The sequence below is a fragment of the Schistocerca serialis genome, chromosome 2 (assembly GCF_023864345.2).
Source record: "Schistocerca serialis cubense isolate TAMUIC-IGC-003099 chromosome 2, iqSchSeri2.2, whole genome shotgun sequence".
In the NCBI taxonomy this organism is placed as follows: Eukaryota; Metazoa; Arthropoda; class Insecta; order Orthoptera; family Acrididae; genus Schistocerca; species Schistocerca serialis.
The window spans coordinates 832018766-832045178 of NC_064639.1; the positions used below are offsets into that span (position 1 = coordinate 832018766).

Genomic DNA, 26413 nt, shown 5'->3' on the forward strand with positions numbered 1-26413 from the left:
GGCCATCATCCAGGTCGCGCAGTGCTGCAAAATAAAAGTCGGTGGTACGGCGGCGCCATTCTGCCATTTCCCTGCTATATGAGATGAACGTACGGCGAAGCGCCGGTTTAGCACAAGTCAGCCACCAATCAAGCTTCGTCGCATACCTTCCAACCCTTCGCTCGCACATCGTCCATGTCTCAAGGATCCGTTGACGGCATTCAGGATCATGTAGATGTTGAATGTTTAGTTTCCACGGGGCCTTACTGTTCCACACCTCTCTACGGGGAAGAAGCACCGTACAGATGTAAGCGCTGTGATCGGAAAAGGCCAATGGCCAGCGTTCCGCGTCCTGGACATCATTTGCATGAGCCCGTGAGATATAAATGCGATCTAATCTGCTCGCCGAATGACTTGTCACATAGGTGTATCCCGGTGCAGCTCCATGTCGTAATTCCCACGTGTCACTAAGTACAAGGTCGTTGACAACGATTCGCAACTCCTGGCTGATGTTTGCTTGCGGCCATTGGTCTTTCTGGCTGAGAACACAGTTGAAATCTCCACCAATTATTACACATTCAGAACGTCCATGGAATAGTGGAGCAATGTCTTCTGCATAAAATCGCGCCCTTTCCCGCCGCCGATTGTTTCCCGACGGTGCATAAAGATTGATGATGCGTGTCCCAAACGTCGTGAAAGCCATTCCCCTGGCCGACGGAAGATAACACACGTTTTCCACTGGGAAGCCATCTCGCACGTAAACTGCCACCCAACTCCCATTGTGATCTCCATGTGACGAATAGGATTGGTAGCCTGCGATGTATGGGAGTGCAGCTATGTGGACTTCCTGCAGCAAAGCAATATCCACATCAGATGCCCAAACCGTTTCCTTCAATAGGTGTATTTTGGCCGGTGAACGCACGTCATTGATATTTAATGTTGCAATACAGTTCGCATGGCGTTGAATCCCACTCTGTAGAGGCGCAACGACATCTCCCTGCACCGGCGCCGGGGGCTGAGTTAGAAGACGTTCTCTCGCCCCTCTCCCTTCACCTTCAGCAATTATTAGTCCGTCTTCGTGAGTGCCGGCTGCCTCTGTATGACGTCCGGCGCCTCCTCAATATCCTCATACCACATCTTTTCAGGCTGTGATATATTCGTGTCCATAGCCACAGCATCTGCGTCTGGAGAGCCAACTGGCTGTGATGTCTCTTCAGCATCACCACGTCCCGGTACCGTCAATGTGACAGACCGCTGTGGGTCGGTCGAACAGTTCCCAGTGCCTCATCCTGTTTCGTAGAGGCTGTTGTGTCGTCTTGGTCCACAGGCACATCGTCGTCGGGGCAAGGGGAGTCATCCCGAGGAGATGTCGTGCGACGCCGCCGTTTCCTCCTTTTCGGGGAACGCTGTTTGCGTGATCTTCCGTCCGTGTCCTCAGATTGCAGGGAATCACGGCTGCCCGACAGAAAAGCATCCGTAGGAACTGGAAGTGTTTCTAGTCCTATCGTTGAACGTGGCGGGAGTTCGGTCGAAACTAATGATGTCGTCTCAGAGTGCGTTTCAGACGGAACAGCATCCGTAGTGGCTGGAACTGCTTCTTGTACTATCGGTGTGCTGGGTGGGAGTTCGGGCTCATCTGATGTTGTCGCCGTAGATTGTATGCTCGACGGAGCAGCATGCTCTGTCATCCCGACGTCTGCGACAAGGTTTCGGAGAGTGCCATCTTGATCTTCCGCCGAGGCTGTGTCCTTTCGGTCATCAGCGGACGCAGTGAGGGCTTTGGCATAGGTGATCGGTAGTACTGTCATCGCCGGCGACGGCTCCCGCACATCTGAAGGCAGTTGCGTAATCCGCCGTTGCATGCAGTTCGACCTGACGTGTCCCTCCTGGCCACATCCAGAACATGTACGTGGTTGACCATCGTAAATCACCACCGCCCGACAACCACCAATTGTCAGATAGGACGGTACATGCTTCTGAAGATCAATAGTGATCTGCCGCACTCCGTTAAGAACGGGGTATATGGCGAATTGTGTCCAGCGTTCTGCTGTGTGACCATGTACTGTGCCGTATGGCTTAAAAGCCTCGATAACTTCGTCAGCCGGGAGCTCAAATGGCAGCTCAAAAACACGTATTGTCCGTACACCCAGACCAGCATGTTCTACAGTTACCGTGCCGACATTCCCGTCACTATGGCAAAATCGGAGACCTGCTTTTGTCGCCTGTAGAATTCTCTCACACGCCGCGTCATTTACCATCTTAACATACACCGTGGGACTAACGATGGATAGGTGAATTCCGATAATATCGTTTGGCGGTATCTTGACGTTCTCTCGAATGAATCGTTCCACTGCTAAAGCCTTTGGTCGTTCGTAGTCTTTGCAGAAATTGAATCGTAATGTAGTTTTCCTGTACTTGTTCGCCATGATCGGTGTTACTAACCCGCGTGCAGACTAAGTCCACAAGTAAACAAACACTCGCACACGCCGCACAGGCAGAAGTATCGGACCTCCGCTTCGCACGGCCGCTAGCGCCGAACTAACACCATCTGAGCTACCGAAGCACGACTCAAGCCCGGTACTCGTTTCTTTCAGGAGTGCTAGTTCTGCATGGTTCGCAGGAGAGTTTCTGTAAAGTTGGAAGGTAGGAGACAAGATACTGTCAGAAGTAAGGCTGTGAGTACCGGCCGTGAGTCGTGCTTCGGTAGCTCAGATGGTAGAGCACTTGCCCGCGAAAAGCAAAGGTCCCGAGTTCGAGTCTCGGTCGGGCATATAGTTTTAATCTGCCAGGAAGTTTCATATCAGCGCACACTCCGCTGCAGAGTGAAAATCTCATTCTGGAAACATCCCCCAGGCTGTGGCTAAGAAATGTCTCCGCAATATCCATTCTTTCAGGAGTGCTAGTTCTGCATCGTTCGCAGGAGAGCTTCTGTAAAGTTTGGAAGGTAGGAGACAAGATACTGTCAGAAGTAAAGCTGTGAGTATCGGGCGTGAGCCGTGCTTGGGTAGCTCAGATGGTAGAGCACTTGCCCGCGAAAGGCAAAGGTCCCGAGTTCTAGTCTCGGTCGGGCACACAGTTTTAATCTGCCAGGAAGTTTCACAAAATTAGACTTTTAATGCCCGATTAGATGCTGTAAGCGAATCAGTAAAAACACAGCTAGGCACAACCAAAACAGATCTGCTTAAAGTGTTATGCTTTCTTGCCTCCTGAGCACTGGAAATTTCCTTGTGTGAACTGTTAATGATAAGTATTGCGCTGAACAGCGTCCGGACTACATGGTAACGGTTGCTACATGGAAACCTTAACTATTAAATGTTAAGTGTGGAAAAATTGTTTATAGTGATGGACATGAACTGATATTTCTTCAACAAGCTGAAGCAGGAAATTAAGGTTTCAGAAAGAATTTCAATTTAACTTTAAGTTAGTATTAAAAGAAAGTGGTTGTGAGGTGATTGCCCGGAGCTATATAAGTATGTAAAGGTGAGAAATGGAGGAGGATGCGTAAATAAGCACTTCTCTCAAGGTACAAGAAGATTTATAGATTTATTTTTACTAATGTAAGTAATTGAAGTTCTGTTGTAAAAGCCCAAATTACCTGCTTAAAAAAATACATGTTCAAAACGTCCAGACAGTGAACAGGGGTGGATAAAATATCTTAGCTTAAAGTTCAGTTAAAGCGTGCTGTTAAATGAGAAAACAAGTGGTAACCCACATGTGTTCACGCAAGGGGACGATAAGCTGTAGTAAACTAAGTTAGTTGAAGTACAGTACAAAAAGAGAGGCCAACCATGAAGCATGAATAATGTAGCGTAAGTACTCCACGAGGCCATTAATTGCTATGAAAGTAAACTGTTTCCCTGTGATCTGAGCCCAATCTAAAGAGTATATGAGAAATGTTAGCTGACGAATTGATTTAAGTAGAATGAAGGTACTAAATAACCACACAGCAAGCCACCTGTATCATAAATAAGTCCAAGTAAAGATCTTCAGAAGTTTTGCAGAGTAATCTAGCTACCATTCAATACCCTAATTGATGGCTAATCTAAAGAACAAGCAATGCAGTGATATTTAAACTTAATACTGACTATAACCAGAGTAAGACGTAGAAGCAGCAAAGCATGCTGTAATGAAAGAGGTTAAAAATTTATATATCTGGCTATGTTTATAATGATAATTTTATTTACATGCAGATTTTATTGTAAAAATGTCTCCTAAGACACTCCTCTTATGAAATCCATTTTCCTTGTGCCCGTTCCTTTTGATCCTGGTTCATTAACCTAGACCAAGTGTCGACTTGTAAAAGGCACGTGTGCTTGGAGGCAAAGCAATGCTTATGAGAAATGAGACACGTAGGGTGATGAACTTCGCTAGCTTTGGTAATGTTTTTTATGGACAGGTTGCATAAACCCAGTGAAATGTGGGTAATTCCATTCATGCGAAAAATAGTAGACACGCGTAACCCTATTTTTTTCTACAGAGAACGATTGCTGAGTACATGAAGCGAAGAGGGAGACCTATTGTTATCCAGTCTCGCCTCTAATATAAAAATTTTGGCAAGCACAAAGGAAAGCACAAAAGAAAAGGTTCAGTGTTAAATGCGTATTCGTTAAGTAGTAGATATGCTACTTGCCAGTAGAAAATGATCTTGGGTGCACTAAAGAATAAATGCAACGAGTTGCGAAATCTGTAGTTTTCATAATGAGGAGATGAGCCCTTAAAAGAAAGTTTGAAAGAACATTTTTAGATTCACTAGTGAAAGTAAACCTTGACATATAAAGAGTCCATTCATAAAGCAGTTGTTCACTCGGCTTAACGAAAGGAGTGACTATAAATTGTAAATATTAACTCGTAAGTGATCTTTTGTAAATAGTAGAATATAAGTCTTTCTGTACTAATGGAGGAAACCTGCAAAATTCATTGTTTTGTAAATGAACGCTATCGACGAAGGAACTGAGCACGAATGCTGTGTGAAGATGCACACTAAAGTGCGACGTGCATAATAAAAATAACTGTTCAATGTGTATGAGTGGTAGTGTTTTACTGCAAGTTTAAAAACAAGTCAAGGCTACGACAATAGGTGCAACGCAAAGTTCCGTGTTGTTATAAGTGCAGCGACAGCTAAAATATTCGTCGTCACTTACCTGTGAGCCTCATGGGAGGCAATTGACAGGGAAGTATGGAGGCAGCTTCAGTGTCCGGGTCCTCTGATGGAAAACGCGCGCGAGGTGTGTGTATCGATGCACTCGCGTGATACGAAGTTCACACAAAAAAAAAAAAAAAAAAAAAGAGCGATCGACGACCGGCAGCTCTGTTACAATCTGAGCGCGAACGGATACTGAGTATTGGAGCTCACGCAACACTGTGCGGTCGCTGTGAGTGGCTGACGTGTGGGTGACGAAACAATCCACACTTTAAACTGCTAACCGCCATGACTTCAATCGTACATACTGGAGGAAAGACATTTGCACACTTGTGTGACTACATTTTCGTACGTAAATTGCGCAATTTTCTTGAGTTGAAGTTAAGATGAGTGAGAAGTAGATTGTCAGATTACTCAGACCTGAAAGCCATTAATACCGGAACTCCTGAACACTACTAAAATTAATTATAATCCTGTCTCCTGATGGACAAAGAAAATGAATTTGCACTATAGGAAGGCTCTGAACTCCAGACCAGTCCCGATCCTTAACCAATGTATCCAATAGTATCTATTGTATCTAATAATTTTCCATTTCTTCTGTTTCATATTGTAACTAAAAACCCGGGAAGCCACTTGAATTCCTGGCACCACAGTGGAAAGGACAGATGTACTGCATGATGAACGCCGTAGACAGCTAACACAGAAAGTGAAAGCATCACGAAGTGTAGTGCTACGTTATTAAACTGTAATTGAACCACAATGAGTCAACAGAGGATCGAACACTGTCCACTCTAGTTCATTAAAAATAAACACTCACTGTACTCATGTATTAGTTGTTGAGCTCAAGAGAATGTAAATTCTGAATTATATCCCCTGAAGTGAGAAATGAACGTTCACTTAATTGTTATAAGCAAATATGGACCAGACTTAAATATGCACATAAATGTGAATCTTGGTAATAAGGAATGAAGTGACTGATGAACAAAGAGTGAAAAACTTTATTTTGAAAAATGATAAATACCTGATATATGTTTATAAATGTAATATCAATTTATGTACTTAGTACGCCAGTAACATTATGTAAGTGTCATACCAAAAATCACAAATATCTCATGATGACATGAGGATCGAGCTAATATTTCGGCATTCCCTCTCTCCTCATGGGAGGCGATGTGATATTCCATATTTTTGGCTTCATTAAAACAGCAAATAGTTAATACTTTCAGCCAGAAGGCAAATACTTGTTTATAAAAATGATTAATGTATAATAAGGCGTCGCATAGCGACGGTGGTATTTTCTAAATAATGTAATTCGTCGTCTTTGGGCGGAAATATAAACAGAAAAATACGGATAGATTGTTCGCTGGAGAACAAATGAATCCTTAAGCGCTAAAAATACTTGTACTGTTTTTCGTAAGTAAGACGGGCGCAGATTTGTGGCGGTCTGATCTAATTTTTTACTAAATAAATAAAAACGTGTTCTGTCTAAGTTTGAGTGAAGTGTAAAAAGAAGAACAGTTATAACTTATCTTGACGACGCACGGGTAACTCAATAGAGCTCTCAATGGACATGAAACGGACATAAAAATCTACTGTCATTGATTGTAGTATTAAGCTTAAGGTACGATATATGTTTTAGTTATAATAAATATTTGTTCTAGGAATATTAAATCATCTCCTCAGTATTATTTTCATTTTAATATGCATTTTGCTAAGATTACAGACACCAAGATCAGCAGTCCAATGTGCGTGTTACATTGACAAAAAGAAAACTGTTTTATCGTCTTCTTGCATCAGCTTTAATATCGAATTTCCCGTTTGTGTGTTGTTACAGTTGTTTCTGCGCCCTTAAGAACTTTCTGGTCCCTTAGGAAATTGTTTTGTCATAACAATAACTTCACCACCGGGTATGATCGTATCTACGATCATGAAGTAATTAGAAAGACGATAATGCAATTTCTTAATCAATAGCACGCTAGCTGTGACTGCTTCAAGCCACGCGAAACTGCAAGTAAAGGCTATTCACACTTCATAATGCAATATTTTATGACAATGGTCAATCCATGATTCTTACGCCAATTGTGATTGATAAAACAGTAAGCGAAATCTCAAATTCCAACTTTTCCATTTAATAACAACATCACTTTTATTTTGTTACATCACAAGTACCACGACAAGTCGCTTAGGTCACTTAATGTTGTCCACTCGTTCCATCAGTTGGCATCAGTAAGTGCTCCAGACCGACGAATAATTTGTAAGCGACTACATTTCTTGACGATTTATAATTCCTTATTTTGTGCCCTTTTCTCACTCCTCTTAGGCGGTTCCTTACCCATATCTCTAGATATTTGAGATGGTGGCGTGTTAGGTAAAGAATCAGTTTGTCTTTTTATTCCCTTATTTTTGTTACTTCATCTGAAAACACAAAATATAAGTACTTTTTAATGAACTATGTTAAAGAATAGTACAATTAGTCATGTTTATGGTCGGCAACGAACTTCTCCCTCTAAACTCTGAGTATTTATTAAGTGTTTGGAAATACTGGTATGTAATTTACTGACGGATATTCGTAAAAGGATAGTAGAGTGAAGAACAATACATGGTGATTATTTACCAAACTTCATAGACGGTACTAAAGCAATTGTAAAAAAGTGAACATTAAGACATATTATTTCTATCGTGACAGAGATGTGGTACGCTTCCATTCTTTTAATTTGAATAGTGTTGAATAATATCTATAGACTCAGTATTTTCGTCATTTCATTAGCTATTTTACCTTCACTGCCCCACGTATGTAATAATTTGTGTGATATTCGAATTTCTGCTGAGCTCCGCCTTCACATCACATCGTTTCATTCCTGTGTAGGACGCCCTGCCATGCAACTCGAAAGGGAAAAAGTAATTTCTGAACGAGAACTGTGTAGACTTTGGATTTTCACCGGTAACTAGTGCGTGAAATCAGTTGCGCACTTCCTCCAGGTTGAGCTATTGTAATATAAGTCTATTTCTTGTCAACAATTGTTGACGTCTTGTTTATTTCGTACTAGAAAAGCCACTTTTTCCCATCTTCATAGCTTTGGTTGAACAAGAGACTGATAAGTATGGTTAACAGTTGCAGCTTCTGTAACGTATCAGATGCCACTGAGTTTTTGCACAGTTTATTTCGACGAAGAGGAACCACATGTGAGCCCGAACATTTTTGGGATGTTAGCTGGCACGAGGAACTGTTATTTTAGAAAAAATGAAATTTCCGATCAGTTTGTTTATACGGGATGCCACTCGCTTTTTATTGGCAGAACACGAAAAACTGCACATTACATTCCACTTTAGAGTCACAAATATTTTCTATTCTTCAACAAATTTATAAACTGGATATCTCCGTAATTACGGCTTTCCCATTTACAAACTAGATATTGCAAACTAAGTCTTGACAGATAACGCGGCAGACAACATGTCTGCCTTCCAACACTGCCGAATCAGCTCTATTTACTAACCATACAATGCTAATAAAGCCTCAACTTGATGTCGACTGCGGCAGACAACGTGTCCGTCCTCCGAGACTGCCAAACTAGCTACGATCTTACAGCTGAACCACTTTGCCCTCCATGTAAGTTAGGCGCCATCCGAAGATCACCAAAGTGCTTCGTCTGCCTTTTCGTTTACGAGTTGTTTATTATTGTGCTGGTTATCAGTACTTGTGAAATAATGGAATGATAACAAGCTACTGAGAGACGCTTTACTCTGAACTGCAAATGAATACGCTGTTTAGTTTGTCTAATATTAATAACAGAAAATTATCATTTTGGTGCGCAACTTCCGAATGCAGCAGCCAATCGCGGAGAAGGACCACAATTTAGGCGGTCTTTCTCACGATACAGTGAGGATGTAAGGATATAGTATCCTTACATATAATGATAATTGTACAGGATATGTATGCAGCATATCCTATAATATAAAATTTGTCGCTGATGCCAATGATGCGTTGCAGAAAGTACAACAATCAAAGAGGACGAACGCTCCACTTTTGTGTGAGGCACGGTCTGGTTAGAATGTAAATGAAGCTTCTCTCTACTTTAATAATTTCAAAGTGTAAATGTGGGAGGCAGTAATAGTCAAGACGTATTTTATAAAGTGCCTGTCAAAAAAATTAAGGACCCAGCAGCCATGGTTGGACATCAATTTAACTTCGTACACGTAGGCACCATTGGTGAGTATCTATTTGACTAGTGTTCTGTGTGACAGGCAGAACGCTCACCACAGTGCTTTAGTGTTGTTCGTTTTTAGTGCTCTTACGAGGCTTTGTGGGGTATATAAGAGATGTCAGACGTATCAGCAGCGCCAGATGTTGACTGATCACTTTGAAGGAAACAGAGATGTTGCACACTCGTACGAGACAGCGTTATCAGTACGAGACAGAGTTTGAAAGGAGGCTCACTGTGGATCTCTAATTGGCCAACTGGTTGAATTGTGCGCTATCCAGATTTGTGGGTCATTCGGACATGACAGCGGCCCTACGTTGGACTACATGGAAATGTGAGGGCAGGCACACTCATCGTCAGTGTTCTGGTCGACTACTTCCGACCACGACAAAGACTGATCACAGTACTGTGCACCAAGCATATTGTAACCTCTTCACGTCTGCGCCTGCCATACGAGAACAACTAATGGACTTCTTCTTCTTCTTTTTTTTCAGGAATTACATTTACTTTTTAAAGAAAAATACAGAAATTTGGAAGTAGGAAATTATAAAGTTATGGTACAATTTAAGAAGAGAATAAAAGAAAACAGGAAAGAGAAGATATAGATATACCTTCATCGATACCTCCTGGGGAAGGGGACTTGGTATTAAACTTCAAGCCCAGCGTCCTCATGTGATCCTACCCATTTTAGTAACTATCCATATGAACATCGCTCGTCGGGAAAGCACTATTTGTTGAGTCCATGCGCATCTAACCTATGTCGGTGTTATTTGTTAGAGTGCTGTGTGAGCTGATGTTTGTTAGGTTACATAACAACTACGACTACTGGGTTATTTAGTAAAATAATTCTGCATGGCTTTGGAACAATAGCCTGCCTCAGTATAATCTTATTAAGTTACTGATCCGACATAGCTATAGGAGAAATAAAAGGCACCACTAATTTATTATTAATCTTTTAAAAAACATTTTTTGTAGAATAAATCAAGAGATTTTTTAAGTAGTGGACCCATTAATTGATCTACAACACTGTCTCAGGTCTACCCATCTTCACCTAGTATGTTGCAGCCCGATACTTCGTGGTTATATCGATCGGGTACCACATACAGTGAATCGAATGATGTGGTGCCGAACGCCTCAGATAATCTACGACCTAAGTAGTACACTACTCTGTCACCGCCTAACAGTGACCCTGTTCATGACGAGAGTGAGTCTGTGTGCCCGTGTACTAGGTGCAAAGCTCAATACCGACTCGAAAAGTGCACTGTGGTACATTGTTATGTGTGTGAGTGGTAGCCCGTATCGTGTCGAATTTAATGTCGCTAGTTTGTGAAATAAACTTTCCGTTTTGTTTGAGATTAGTAGTGTGTTTTCGTTGAAGCTATGTCGTTCGTCAATGTGTACCTCAAGGTACCTGCTTACTACTTTACGTTTCATGTTTGTGTTCTTTATTTTAATTGCCGTATGTCTTTGTAGCGAACATTTAAGCATTATGTACGCTCTTTTTGTGCTGCTGTAGGTAATTTGCTTCGGTTGCACCGTTGTTGTATTGTATGTAGCATACCACTGGCCTTGTTTTCCAACACTTGTGTTGGCTGCTGTCACAACTAACAGGTAGCCAGCAGACGCAACGATCCCATCTGAACGTTCATCTCCCTCGATTAAATTCAAGAGCGGTTCAATTCTGATATCCCACAAGATGGGTCTGCTGATAGAGCCCTGTGGACATCCTTTGGTGATCCTTTTTACAACTTTGCGGTTGCCCTCTTGTCACTCAGCCACTCTGTTTCTACAATAATCTCGAAGACTATTGTAGAGGGATCCGGGTACCTGTAGTTCTAAGGACTGCCTATAACGTTCTGTGCCACCCCACGCCATTGGAAGGAGAGTAGCAGTGGCGGCACTAGGGAATTACCATCCTACGTGTAGGCTGCCGTTAACGTCACAACACAAACAGCTACGTGTAAAGTGGTGTAGTGACCAGAAAGCATGGAATGCTGATAAATAGCATCGGCGAGTGTGGCTGCGACCTGGAAAGTCCCATTCTTCCACCGTTTTGGAAAGGCACAGCGTTGTTATTCCAGCTGTCGTGATGTGGGGAGCCATCGGGTATGACTGCAGGTCAGGGCTACTAGTGACGGAGGGAACTCTGACGGCTCAACAGTGCGTTTCGGACGTCGTGCTTCTTCATGCGTTACTTCTCATGCAGTGTATTGTGGTGCCATTTTTCAACAGGACAAAGTGTTGTACCTGGTGAAAATACAATGGTCAGTGCAACTATGGGTTCTTTACTTGCTCCGAAAGGAGAAAGAGTGGAAACTGGAACACGTAAAACATTAGTTCACTTTATTACAAGACAGATATAAGGATTTACTTAGCTGTATGTACTTGAACTCCATCCCAGTGTACAGTATCGAGGATATCAAGGAAAGTTACAACAGCTGTGAGCCATCTTGCCTCAGGAGAGGATGCAACGGATGTGTGACACGCATTCCCAACCAAATTAAAGCCTGTATCCAGACAGTATAGTGATACCATTTTTCAACTGGAGAATGCTCGTCCACACATAGACCGTGTCTCTATGGACTGTCTCTGTCATGATGATGTACTCCCGTGGCCAGAAAGATCGCCAGGTCTGTCCTCAATATAAGATGTGTGGAACCAACTCGCACTACGTCCTGGTGTTAGTACAGCTACAGGCCAGCTTGCCTCAGAAGTGGATAAAACAACTTATAACACCCTTCCCAATGGTATGAGTGGATACATTCAGACCAAAGTGGGTGCAACTGGGCTCATACTGCTAAGTTCTGTGTAAATTTGCCTCATTTGTAAGCACTGAAATAACATCACGTACCCTCTCAACCAGTGAAGTTTCATCTCGTTTCTTCCTTTCCTTCTGCCTGCTGCACTTTTTTGTCAGGTAGTGAATTATTTTATTCATATATTAATTTTTGCAAAGTACAATTTTAGAACATTTCCAGTTACACTAGGAGAATAAGTTGCAGTAAATGCTTTATACAAATCTCCATCTTATGACGCTCCTGGGAGAACAGTTGGTATTTGAAAATGAAAAATAACTTTTGCTTGTTATGCTGGAATATACACTGAAGCGCCAAATAAATTAGTATAGGCATGCGTATTCAAATACAAAGACATGTAAACAGGCAGAATACGGCGCTGCGGTCGGCAACGCCTATATAAGACAACAAGTGTCTTGCGCAGTTGTTAGATCGGTTAGTGCTGCTACAATGGCAGGTTTTCAAGATTCAAGCGAGTTTGGAAGTCATGTTGTAGTCGGCGCACGAGCGATGGGACATACCATCTCCGAGGTAGCGGTGAGGTGAGGATTTTCTCGTTCGGTCATTTCACGAGTGTACCGTAAAATAGAGAATCCGTTGAAACATCAGATAATCCGACATCGCTCCGGCCGGAAAGAGATCCTGCAAGAAAAGGACCAATGACGACTGAAGAGAATCGTTCAAGGAGACAAAAATGCAACCCTTCTGCAAATTGCCGCAGATTTCAATCCTGGTATCAGCGTGCGAACCATTCGACGAAACATCATCGATATGGGCTTTCGGAGCCGAAGGTCCACTCGTGTACTCTTGAAGACTGGACGACACTGAGCTTTACGCCTCGCCTGGGCACGTCAACATCGATATTGGACTGTTGATGACTGAAAACATGTTGCCTGGTCGGACGAGTATAGTTTCAAATTATATTGCGCGGATGGACGTGTACAGGTATGGAGTCAACCTCATGGCCCTGTATGTCAGCATGGGCTGTTCAAGGTGGTGGAGGCTCTGTAATGGTGTGGGGCGCGTGCAATTGGAGTGATATAGGATCCTTGCTACGTATAGATACGACTCTGACAGGTGACACGTACGTAAGCATCCTGGCTGTTCACCCGCATCCATTCATGTCCGTTGTGAATTCCGACGGACTTGGGCAATTCCAGCAGGACAATGTGACACGTCACACGTCCAGAATTGCTACAGAGTGACTCTAGGAACACTTCTCTGAGTTTAAACACTTCCGCTGGAAACTAAACTCCCAACACATGAACACTATTGAGCATATCTGGGGTGCCTTGTAAGGGGATGCCTTGTAAGGTGCTGTTCAGAAGAGATCTCCACCCTCTCATACTCTTGCGGCTTTAAGAACAGCCCTGCAGGATTCATGGAGTCAGTTCCCTCCAACACTGTTTCAGCCATTAGTCGAATACATGCCACGTCGTGTTGCGGCACTTTTGCGTGCTCGCGGAGGCCCTATACGATATCAGGAAGGTATACCAGTTTCTTTGGTTCTTCAGTGTATTTACCTTACCAAATAACTGTCAGCATAGAGGCCCAAGAGCAAAGTGATAATATTTATTGGCTGAAGACAGCCGAGATGGCCAAACCCATTCCTCAGCGTTAGAAAATTGCCCGTGGCGTATACTTCATTCCCGAAATCTTTCAACTTTTAATATGTACTGCATATGTTAATGATTTCCTCTCTCACCGGCAGGCCTTATAAGGAAATTTAATCTTCACAAAAGTGAGTAATGCTGTGGCATTGTTATTATGATTTAGCTTCTAATTTCTTTTAAATTACTTCCTGTTTGAGATTTACATAAAAAACATGTACTTATAAAAATCGCCACAGGCCTATGGTGGGATGGTTCCTTTGAATAGGCCTCCTCCGATTTTCCCCTCTGCCCATCTCTAACATGCTGAAACAGGTGGCTCAGTGGTAAGACAGTGAACTAGCAATCTCGAGAAATTGGATTCAATTCCCGTCCAGATATACAGATTCTGGTTTTCCGCGATTTCCCGAAATTGTACAAGGTGAATGCTGGAACGGCTCTCTTTAAAAGGACAAAACTGATTTCCTTCTCCAGTCTGTGCTTGTTCTCCCAGTAATGTATAGTCGTCGATGGGACGTTAAAATCTTATCTTTCGTTTTTCCTCTCTTAATCTGCCATTGTATATTGACCGTCTGGAATCCACTACACACTGGCATTATAAGGCTGTCAACAGTAACTTCTAATTATACTGCACATACAGAAATGCTTCAGCCATGTTCACGAAAACAAATGAGTATGAGTCTAAGATTGACGTAGCAGTAATCAAACCACCCAAAACCACGCTTAATTCCTCTGTGATATTGATGTACAATTGAAGTGACTGGCAGTAAAAGATTTTTTGCTGCATATGTACTACGGCTTTAATAAACTTAAGGAATTACATATTACAAATACCACTAAATTCTGACGTTAAAATTATACTTTATTGAGCAACTGGTGGTAGTCTAACGAACATTCTGCAACTGCGATACAAACATCGTTAGATTTGTTTGGAATGTTTCTATCTGAAGAGACACTGTGAGTGGTCGCTACTTCTTACGAGCATAGCCATGGCAGGTGCGATAGTAGCACAGTTTATTGAGACGATTTCTTTTTTGTGCAGTTGGTATCCAACAACGTCACATTTACTGTTTTTAGTTGACTCTAGATTATTATCATCTTTGTCGATAGAATGGTGAATTGTTGAAGCTTGCTTTGGTGTGGTTTAGCATTACCATCTAGCTTAAAGGATGGGCTCCGACACGTGACTCCGTTTCTGCCAGTATACCGAGTAAGAATAACATAGTACATCATTACGCTATTGCGGATGCCACGTGCATCATTTGCTGCGTCTGGTGTATTTTACTTGCGGTGAACATGTTGGACTTCATACTGCATAGCAAGATGCAGAACAAGTTAGGTTACCGAACAAGTATCGATGCTCATTCAGTGTACTTGTAGAAAACAGTATACGATTGCAGATAAGTTTCGCTAGATTTACTTCTGTGCTAGGCTTTTGTCTCACTTGGCTGTGGTGTGCAGCCTTTCATGACGTCATTGTTTTGATTGTGTTGGTTATGCTACTGAACATAAAAACTGGATAGTCCTTGTACGTTGTATGTTTTGCAATATTATTTTTGTTATTGGTTTTAACCTAACTAAGTTTCTTGTATATGATGGCATTTGTAATGTACCCCTATCTAATGTTCAGTAGAGTGCATTCGATCTCCTAGTAACGTCTTGTAGTAACAGAAACTTATGGTCGTATTTCAAGATGTCACTCTTTAAATTTACTTTAAACGTCAAGACCGATGCTGGATAATCTGTGACCTAGTGGAACCATAGCTGGTGCTGAATGCTGCACAAAATGTTACATCCTGCTATTTCGTTTTTGTCTACCTAGGTCATGGTCCACTTTTATATCATTCTCAGGCACAATTATTTTGTGACACTGCATTACACACATTCGTGTCATAAATGGTGGGGATCATGGTCTAAACATAGCAGCTGAGATATATAGTTATCGTGGGGATTTAGACTTTGATGAAGACGCTTTCTACACACACTTAACCTCGGGTACATAAAGATCAAAATTAGAGTGTGTAGCTAAGGCTGTGGGACTTCAAATCAAGGCTAAGACATTGGGTGTTACAATTGATTCAGTCAGAACATTTCCAAGTAACGTTGAGGATTGGCCATCAATGAACATTAAGGGTTCATAAAGCACTGTGCACAGCAAATTATTAACGCCACATCGTCATATATGATTTCAAGTGATGCGTTGTTGAAGGCTGCTGAATGAATACCAGTCAGCTTAGAAATAAGAAGGAAAATTATAGATGGTTAAGGCATACAATAAGTAGACCAGAACCAGATGGCTCTGTTGTGGATGGGTCCGATTGAGTTACAGCTACACGTACCGTCGACAAGGAGATCCTTAGAAACTTCCTGGCAGATTAAAACTGTGTGCCGGACCGAGACTCGAACTAGGGACCTTTGCCTTCGCGGGCAATGCTCTACCGTCTTTTCTTTTCTTTTTTTTGCGTCTTGTTCGTTATTGATCGTTGTGTTTGGTCGTTGCGGACGTCGCAAGACACCCTGTTCAAGTTCGGTGGTTGATCCGTCCACTTAGTTTTTTATTACAGAGGCCAACTGGCTCTCTGACCGAACACGCTGAGCTACCGTGCCGGCTATCGTCTGAGCTACCCAAACACGACTCAGGCCCCGTCCTCACAGCTTTACTTCTGCCAGTACCTCGTTCTGCAAGATTCGCAGGGGAGCTTCTGTTAAGTTTGGAAGGTAGGAGACGAGGTACTAGCAGAAGTAAAGCTGTGATGACGGGTCGTGAGTCGCACTTGGGTAGCCCAGACGGTAGAGCACTTGCCCGCGATAGGCAAAGGTCCCGAGTTCTAGTCTCGGTCTGGCACACAGTTTTAATCTGCCAGGAAGTTTCATATCAGCGCACACTCCGCTGCAGAGTGAAAATCTCATTCAGGTCCTTAGAAGCTGGTAGATTGGTGAGTAAAAGTAGTAAAAAGTGTGAAGATCTGAAACCACATAAATCACCACTCACGTGAAATTTGAGAAGAAGAGAACAAATGAATAAAGAAATTGGTTAAAAATGGAACCAGCTGGGGACGATTAACTGATTTCCAATAAGAATTGTCAGTGAAAGTTATAGCGTCGTATTATTTTACAAGAATATTGAAGAGCTAACAAGTATCATTAAGAGTGATAAAGTTAACAGATGGACGATTTAGCCCTAGAAAAGCGAGGGGATGTGAAATAGCTTCAAGATCTATGGGTCTCTTAGCGACGAATGGTGGCAACATGAATTTTGCAAATTTTGTTAAGTAAATCTCACCCAGCATAAACGAGCATTCCAATGCCACAATCCTCCGTTAGTTATTAACAGGGATGCTGTTGTGGTGTTTACAAGTAGATTTATATCACATATAAAAAACAGAAAATTCTATTAACTTCTCCATCACTCCTCCTCTCTCCTCTCTCTCACTTCTTCTCTCTCTTTCTCTCTCATTCTTTCTTGAAAACATCAGAATCATTTTACACATATTTTTAGTTTTATTGTAATATTCTATATTTACATAGTTACACACATATCATAGTTACACATCATTAAACATCACAATTATTTACTTCAAATATTCACTGGTTCTGATCTTGATGTCTCAATTTTTAATTCTATTAAAATATTATTAACAAGGAAAACCGATTGTTTCATATAAAATGACGAAACATTTGTAATTTTTGGAACGGATCCAAATTAGCAATTATTCGCAAATTATGACTTAAAGAATCTTGCTTGTCACCAAGCTCTTAAAAAAATACAGATACATAAAACATTACTAAATCCCAAAATCTTCGTATAAAGGTGTAAATTTAGTATTGAAGATATTTACGAAATAAAACAACATTGCCTTTGGTAATACATGAACTAAACTATGTACAGATTTCACACGACATACAAGACTATTTATCTATTGGTACAAACACTGATAAATAATGTAATTCTTTGCTGCCAACAGATATCTATGACATCTCTGGCAGAAGAACGGCATCAGTATTCCGCCTCCCGCTAAGAGGGGTGTCACGTGCCTTTTTATTCCATGTTTACATCTGAACTTCATTCGTTTGGATTTTCGTATTTAAATTTTCTATTTGTAGCACAATAAGTCATAAGTATTTCAAGTACCATTCCTGATGATTTTCTACAGACTTTTTGCCATAGTTGTCACCCTTGATGCCATGCATCCATACCTTTGGAGAGAAAGTTTAGCCTTTTTTGAATGCTGATATAATTTAAATTCTTGTACGCTATCTTATTTATAAGGCAGCACAGAAGGCGGTATGTTCTTTGCCAAGGAAGTTTCTTTAACGGAATTCTTTTATAAACTTAACGTCTGTATAGGAGGTTCCTTCATTGAATTATTCAATATTATTTGCTGCCATAGCTTATTGACTTGAAAGCATTCATCGACTCCTGTATCATATTCTGCTATTTCTGACATCAGCGGCAGTTGATCCTATTTTTATTCCTGGTAATATGCTGTTGTACTACCCGGAAGTCTTGTATTCTCTAATGTGTCTATTGGCGTTAACAAACGATCGTCTGTACTATTGTTGTTCACTTTGTCAGCGAATTCTCGTGGTAAACTAATTATGTTCGTTACATGAGCATTTAAAGTTTTTAATTTATTATACAGATTATTATGAATGCAGAAGCGAATAGTTGTAAGACATTGTGTTAGCGTTTTCATCTTCCCGCATTTGAATTTCTGCGCCAGCATTATTTAATACCAGAGAACGTCCGTGCTTATATGGAATCGGTAAATTATTCGTGTCTGTTCTGTAGTGAAGCGAGATTAACTGACAAAGAGCGTGATGGCCGAGAACGACTGAGATTAAGAAGAAAGTGTAAGATTCAAGAAAATCAAGGAAATCAAATACTTCGTAAGTCACTCGAAGGCGACGGTGCAATTTCTTAACCACGCTCTAGAGCGAAACATTTATACTTCAGCGAGTGTTTGCTGATTATGAGCGTATTCTGGACTGGGACTTGCATATGAGTTTTTGGCTTTTACAGGTGAAGGTCTACTGACATCAGTTTAATAATTTAACTTGTGCTCACTCTCGTTACGCTTCTACTAACATAAAAAATGAAAAATGCACCAAGATTTTTAATAACGAATACTGCTCAAATAGAAAGAAAATCGAGTTAGTTAGAAGATAATAATTCGAGAGAACAGTTAGAAGAATCTGCCTTAGATAAGATGACTGACGAAACGGAGAGATAATGAGGAATAACTAAAAATGTTTAAAGAGTGCACATCAAGATATTCATACATAAGATCAAAATGTCACTACACAAATGAATCCTAGCGGTGAGTAATACATTGGAGGAGTAAGAAGTATTTGAGAGAAAATGAATGATGAAAATTAAGCAGTAATAAAGAAATGTATGAAAACAGAGAAATAACAGCAGCAATAAGGCAATGAAGGTCGGTATAGTTTGCACATTTACAAAGAATGATTGCAAACAGGCTAACAGACCCAATTAAAGAAATTAATTGGTTACATCCGAGATGTTAAGGTTTCAGAAATATGCAACAAAAGAGTAATGGATACATTTTTGCAGGCGTTGCTTCACAGCTTCTAACTTAACATAATACCGTGGTTACGGTATAGACTGCAGTATCGCAATTACACAATAGAGGTAGTGGTGTAACTGATAGTGAGAAGACTGACCTGCCGGTAAAGGAGGCAATAATTAATGGATTAAATCTTTTGCCTTTCCACAGAAAAGAAAAAAAAAATCCGCCTGATATCGAAGTGGCAAGAACAATGGAAGACATCAAAAACTCGTACGGGGAAGGCACTGTATGGAGAGACATCGTACCATTTCTACCAAGATCTGGTTTAATGGTTGTCGTTCGTCAACACGAAGCATCACGACGGTTTGTAGCGTGAGATTTGGACATGAAAGTTTTGTGTATCACTAGAACAGAACTGACACCAATGCAGCGGTATTCTGTGATTGAGGATGAAGTGATCAGAGTTGTGAACCATGTGTTGTTGTCTTCCTGCAAATATGAAGTTACGAGGAAAATATTTATACAGCAGTTACGTTCATCAGGTCTCCGTTTCACACAGAACATTTTTTCACATTTCAATGGAAACAGTGTGCGAGTTCTTCTTACAGCAATCACTGAAAATTCATTTCGAGGAGCATTTTTACTATTTGAGAGTAATTTAGTTTGTCGATATAGCACCTTTGGACATGATATTCTGTACTCTTTTAAAATATGTTTGATGTGGTCTGTGTATTAGCCATAGAAGTGTACACCAGTGTGAGTCTGGCTCTGACGTTTCTTGGTCGTTGCTGTGTCTGCACCACCGCACATACACAGTCCGCTACCACCAATTTTGATTCAGTGTTGAGTGAGACGTTGTGGAGGATGGACGTTAGAAACTGTGAAACATCGTTGTTTAATTTATTTAACAGAAATGTTGAGGGGTCACTATAACGCTGGAGAAGATATCGCGTAACTGTTCTGTCGGTGAGTGTCGAGTATATGTATGAGAAAATGGGACTTTGAAATGACGAAAGACGACGTTGTGAAAGACGACGTTGTGAAAGTGACGTAAGTCACTGTCTTTGTGAAATGTGATTCCTAAGCTGATGCTCCTGCAGCAGTTATGGTCACTGGCGAAACTGATCAGTCCGCCGAATTTTCAGAGAGCGGTGAAGAAAACACAGTGGCACACGGTAAGAATGGTCGTTCTTGGAACACAGCTGTTCCTAATAGGAGAGGTCGGCCAGTTGCTGATAATACTGTAGTCTATATGACAAGAGTGAGGAAATAATGAATGAATCGATTTATGAACAATTGAGAACACCTCAAATATTTGCTTAATACGTACATTTAATTAAATGAATAGCACCTTCATCTAATTAAAATGCAGAGTCTTTAGGTCCGAATTACGCTTGACTTTCATCTTTGGAAAGCTTCCACGACAGTTTTTACTTAGTCTCGAATTTTGGGCGCATTAATACTAATAGTAACTGAAAAAGTTCATGACAGGGGTGAAATGATAAGCATTTACTATGTAAGAGTCCAGTTGAAGTATAAAATACTCTATATTCAGCGGATTTCTTCAGCAAATGATTGAGGACCACAGTGACCCTCGTGACCAGTTCATGTGACTTCAGAAGTGTACACTGCTAGGGTTAACATTTATTAATGTCCATTGAGTATTCTAGCTGGTTCATTGAATGATAATTATTTGAAGACTAGATTTAAAAAAATAACTCATTATGAATACAAGAACAAAAACTGTAAGGTGCAGCTACGAATAACCAAACTGAAAGACTCTAAGGTGTTATGGATTAAATGTCCATAAAATAAATGAAAAAGTATTTAAAAATAGATGTCTAGATGTCTAACTGCAGCTTACTGGTGGCCATTTCTTCCTACTTCATATAGTAAAAGAAGAAGGAACAGCATAAATAAATGTTTTTGGAAGGAAAGTATTAAAATTAGAGACATTTTAAGGAACAACTGATGACAGTAGTGTCGTTAGGTGGTGTGTCAAAAGAAAATGGGGCCACAGTGAAAATATTAAATAAGATTGGATGACACAGGAACCAAAACGGGAAAGAACAGTAACTGTTTATGAATTTGAGTAGCTCTCGGGTATCCGACCGGGTACCGTCGTAATTTCTCCACAATATTTAAGGAGACATACACACTGCCATCTTCAGATGGTTCCTCTCGGCGCCCTATATATACTAGCCGTTACCCCCTCCACCGTTCCTCTCCTGTTGTCTTTGGTGCTGCCGGCGCGGCGGCTATTGGAGGTAGTGGGGCAAGCGGCGCCTGGGTCTGAACGGGGGTCTGCAGTCTCCCTGCTGCCGCCGTCGGGGGCGGTCCTCGATTTCGGGAACCGCATCTTTCTCTCCAGGCTCGGTGCAGGGTTCCAAGCCTAACTAAGTTGAAGGCCGCTGTCTTTAGTAATTAGATCGTCCTGTAGTCGGATTTCGATGGCCTCTTCAGTAATGCAGTCGCAGAAGTAGGAGGATGCTGTCCCAGAGAGCGATGACCGCCCCCGACGGCGGCAGCAGGGAGACCCCAGATCAGACCCAGGCGCCGCTTCCCCCACCACCTCCAATAGCCGCCGTGCCGGCCGCATCGAAGACACCAGGAGCGGAACGGTGGAGGGGGTAACGGCTAGTATATATAAGGCGCCGAGAGGAACAGGACAGAATTCGTCAGGGACCACTTGAAGATGGCAGCGTGTACGTCTTCCGAAATATTGTGGAGAAATTACGACGCTACCCGGTCGGATACCCGAGAACTATTCAAATTGGAAATACGCCGAGAAAACTTCAGATCGCATAACTGGTTTATGGTTCCTACCTGGCCATAACGAACAACAGGAAACGAAAAAACGGAAAAAGAAATTACCGCTCGTCAGAAGCTTGTACGCTTCCAAGTGGGACAAAGAGCAATGTACTGCTGACTTTAGTAATAGTAGTAGTAGTAGTAGCGTTATTCGTCCGTAGATCTCTTTTTACAAGGATATAGGACATGTCAAAGTATTTACAAGTTTAGGCCAATTAAAAATACTTCGTATACAGCAGACAGGCTAGTCGTCTTTCAGCTCCGTTTTCGGACGTCGGGAGACGCTGACTGTGGGCCAGATGCCCGGTGGCGCGGCTGGGGCTAGCTGCAGGCGCCGGCTGCGCGGCGGATGCCCGCCCTGTAGTGCGCGTCGGCGCCGCCCGCGCTGAGCGGCGGCCTGCCGGCGGCCACGGAGGGGTGCGAGCCGTCGCCGGTGCGGGCCGCCCTGGCTCGCAGCGCCTCTGCCGGCACCGTCTGCAGGTCGTACGCCTGCCCCAGGGCCGCCATCAGGCGGATGAAGGCGGCCGTCGCGTTGACGGCGCCGCCACCCAGCTCGGCCGCCTTGTAGTCGCCGGGGAACGTGTGGTGGAAGTTGTGCCAGCCCTCGCCCAGCCCGAACGCCCCCATCGCCAGGCTGTCCGTCGCGCTGATCGACCTGCGGAAAACGCCCGACTCGTCATATCCGAAAACTCCACCACCTTAAAAAATAAACAAGTCTGTACAGTCAAACGTATATCCCGGAACCCGGAGATCGTGGCGCGCTCGGTGTGACGTCACCGACAGCGGGCCCGAGGCCCACGAGAAAGACAGGCTGTGGCGCGTACGTCACGAAGGTAGTACTGAACTCGCTCGCTCAGCCCAGCAGACAAAATGCGTTTCTAAACTTGGGAGTGTAAGTGCCACTGGAATCTGCAGAAGGCTTATTCTTCAAGCTTGCGGTGAAATTACGGAAGACATGTGCCGTAGGGTAATCAATAACATCAGTGTTCGTTTGAAGGAAGTTAGGAAACGAAATGGTGGCCATATTGAGCAGGTGCTGAGTTAGAACAAATCTCCATGGACGGGTCTTCATTGTAGTATATGTTCCTTTCATATTGTATTGACAATAAAGTTTATATTCAAAAACAAAATGGTAACACATTTCGTGCGCTACCCTGTACCTTCAACCAGACAATCGTCGGAGATGTGTTTGGAGGCAACCTGGTCAGGCTAAGCGCACTGAACAGTGAGTGCAGCTAGGTGGAGGTTCCCTGCTGTTTTGGGGTGACATTATATGGGGCCGACGTACGCCGCTGGTGGTAATGGAAGGTGCCGTAACGCTTGTACGATACGTGAATGACGCCCTCCGACCCATAGTGCAACCATATCAGCAGCATATTGGCGAAGCATTCGTCTTCGTGGACGACTATTCGCGCTCCCCATCGTGCACATGTAGTGAATGACTTCCTTCAGAATAACGACGTCGCTGGACTAGAGTGGCCACCATGTTCTCCAGATATGAACCCTGTCGAACATGCCTGGGATAGATTGAAAAGGGCTGTTTATGGACGACGTGACCCACCAACCACTCTGAGGGATCTACACCGAATCGCCGTTGAGGAGTGGCGCCATCTGAACCAACAGTGTCTTGATGATCCTGTGGATAGTATGCCACAACGAATACGGCATGCGTCCATGCAAGAGGACGCGTTAACGGGTATTAGAGCTACCGGTGTGTACAACAGTCTGGACCACCACCTCTGAAGGTGTGTGTATGGTGGTACAACGTGCAATGTGTGGTTTTCATGAGTTATAAAAAGGGCGGAAATAATGTTTATGTTGATGTCTATTCCAATTTTCTGTACAGGTTCTGGAACTCTCGGAACCGATGTTACGCAAAACTTTTTTTGATGTGTGTATATGTATAGATAAGTGACAAATATCTTAAAAGTATATTAGTTACAGATACAGTACATATCAAACATACACTCCTGGAAATGGAAAAAAGAACGCATTGACACCGGTGTGTCACACCCACCATACTTGCTCCGGACACTGCGAGAGGGCTGTACAGGCAATGATCATACGCACGGCACAGCGGACACACCAGGAACCGCGGTGTTGGCCGTCGAATGGCGCTAGCTGCGCAGCATTTGTGCACCGCCGCCGTCAGTGTCAGCCAGTTTGCCGTGGCATACGGAGCTCCATCGCAGTCTTTAACACTGGTAGCATGCCGCGACAGCGTTGACGTGAACCGTATGTGCAGTTGACGGACTTTGAGCGAGGGCGTATAGCGGGCATGCGGGAGGCCGGGTGGACGTACCGCCGAATTGCTCAACACGTGGGGCGTGAGGTCTCCACAGTACATCGATGTTGTCGCCAGTGGTCGGCGGAAGGTGCACGTGCCCGTCGACCTGGGACCGGACCGCAGCGACGCACGGATGCACGCCAAGACCGTAGGATCCTACGCAGTGCCGTAGGGGACCGCACCGCCACTTCCCAGCAAATTAGGGACACTGTTGCTCCTGGGGTATCGGCGAGGACCATTCGCAACTGTCTCCATGAAGCTGGGCTACGGTCCCGCACACCGTTAGGCCGTCTTCCGCTCACGCCCCAACATCGTGCAGCCCGCCTCCAGTGGTGTCGCGACAGGCGTGAATGGAGGGACGAATGGAGACGTGTCGTCTTCAGCGATGAGAGTCGCTTCTGCCTTGGTGCCAATGATGGTTGTATGCGTGTTTGCCGCCGTGCAGGTGAGCGCCACAATCAGGACTGCATACGACCGAGGCACACAGAGCCAACACCCGGCATCATGGTGTGGGGAGCGATCTCCTACACTGGCCGTACACCATTGGTGATGGTCGAGGGGACACTGAATAGTGCACGGTACATCCAAACCGTCATCGAACCCATCGTTCTACCATTCCTAGACCGGCAAGGGAACTTGCTGTTCCAACAGGACAATGCACGTCCGCATGTATCCCGTGCCACCCAACGTGCTCTAGAAGGTGTAAGTCAACTACCCTGGCCAGCAAGATCTCCGGATCTGTCCCCCATTGAGCATGTTTGGGACTGGATGAAGCGTCGTCTCACGCGATCTGCACGTCCAGCATGAACGCTGGTCCAACTGAGGCGCCAGGTGGAAATGGCATGGCAAGCCGTTCCACAGGACTACATCCAGCATCTCTACGATCGTCTCCATGGGAGAATAGCAGCCTGCATTGCTGCGAAAGGTGGATATACACTGTACTAGTGCCGACATTGTGCATGCTCTGTTGCCTGTGTCTATGTGCCTGTGGTTCTGTCAGTGCGATCATGTGATGTATCTGACCCCAGGAATGTGTCAATAAAGTTTCCCCTTCCTGGGACAATGAATTCACGGTGTTCTTATTTCAATTTCCAGGAGTGTATATTACGCGGGCGATGCGATGGGTAGAAAGTGTGACAGTCGAAATACAGCATTTGGTTTTGCAGAAAACTGAAGGACAAAAATGTTGCATATCCAAAACCACTTGACTAGACATTTTCAAATTTAATTCAAAGCACAAAAGATCACGTTATTTTACTTATTTCGCACATTTAGATGTGTCTGCTTTGTATATCTGTAACTATTTAGAAAAAAAGAGACATTACAATGCATACCAAACAGTGCTTTAAAAGAAAAAATGAATTCGTCAGAGTTGTGGCTAGTTGAGCCACAAAGGGAATCTGATAATGAAAATATGGCCAAACGAGTAATTTACAGCTGGTGTGGATTAAATAAAATGATACCTAAGCAGTTATTTTAGTGTACATCATAAATAAATTCTGCACCGGCTCAAAAGAAGTCTTGCTTCACATGTGTATGTCGCAAACGCATTCCTCCTCGACCTACGGCGTGGTGAATCCAAACGTCTTCTTTCAACTGACTGAACATGTAAACAACCTTGCCTATAGCAGCATAAATGGCAACCATGTTGATTTCATTGCACATCAGTGAAGCAATTACACGTACCTTCGTTCAGAAAACAGTGTAGTGACTTTTGTGGGCAGTATATGGACGTTCTACGATGCTAAGAAGTCAGGTACGAGAGTATGATCTCACACGTGTTGTTCCTTTATGTCAGCAACGATTGTCAATAAGAGAATGAGCGAAGTGTATAGTTGTGACACAGAGTGATGTGATACACTTGAGTTTTCTAAACACTCATATCGATCGTGGCTTGTTTGACTGATCACCCTAGGGTAACGGCTACGGCATATGGCCGGTATCTGCAACTTCTAGCCCAAAGGAACTCCGACCAGACTGCCACTACGATAGACAATGACTCGGAAGGACGTGTACATCTAAACTGTGCGAAACAGGCTCCACAACGCCTCTTTGTATTCT

At 43.1% G+C, this 26413-nt stretch overlaps 1 protein-coding gene across 1 annotated transcript in view; it reads right to left on the reverse strand.

Annotated features, from left to right (window-relative positions):
* LOC126456448 (acyl-CoA Delta-9 desaturase-like) overlaps window positions 1-26413 on the reverse strand; it is a 218777-nt gene that overhangs the window by 124643 nt on the left and 67721 nt on the right. The window contains exon 5 of the mRNA XM_050092198.1: window positions 22423-22720. Coding sequence (XP_049948155.1) covers window positions 22423-22720 — 298 coding nt within the window. The remainder of the gene's footprint in view (window positions 1-22422; window positions 22721-26413) is intronic.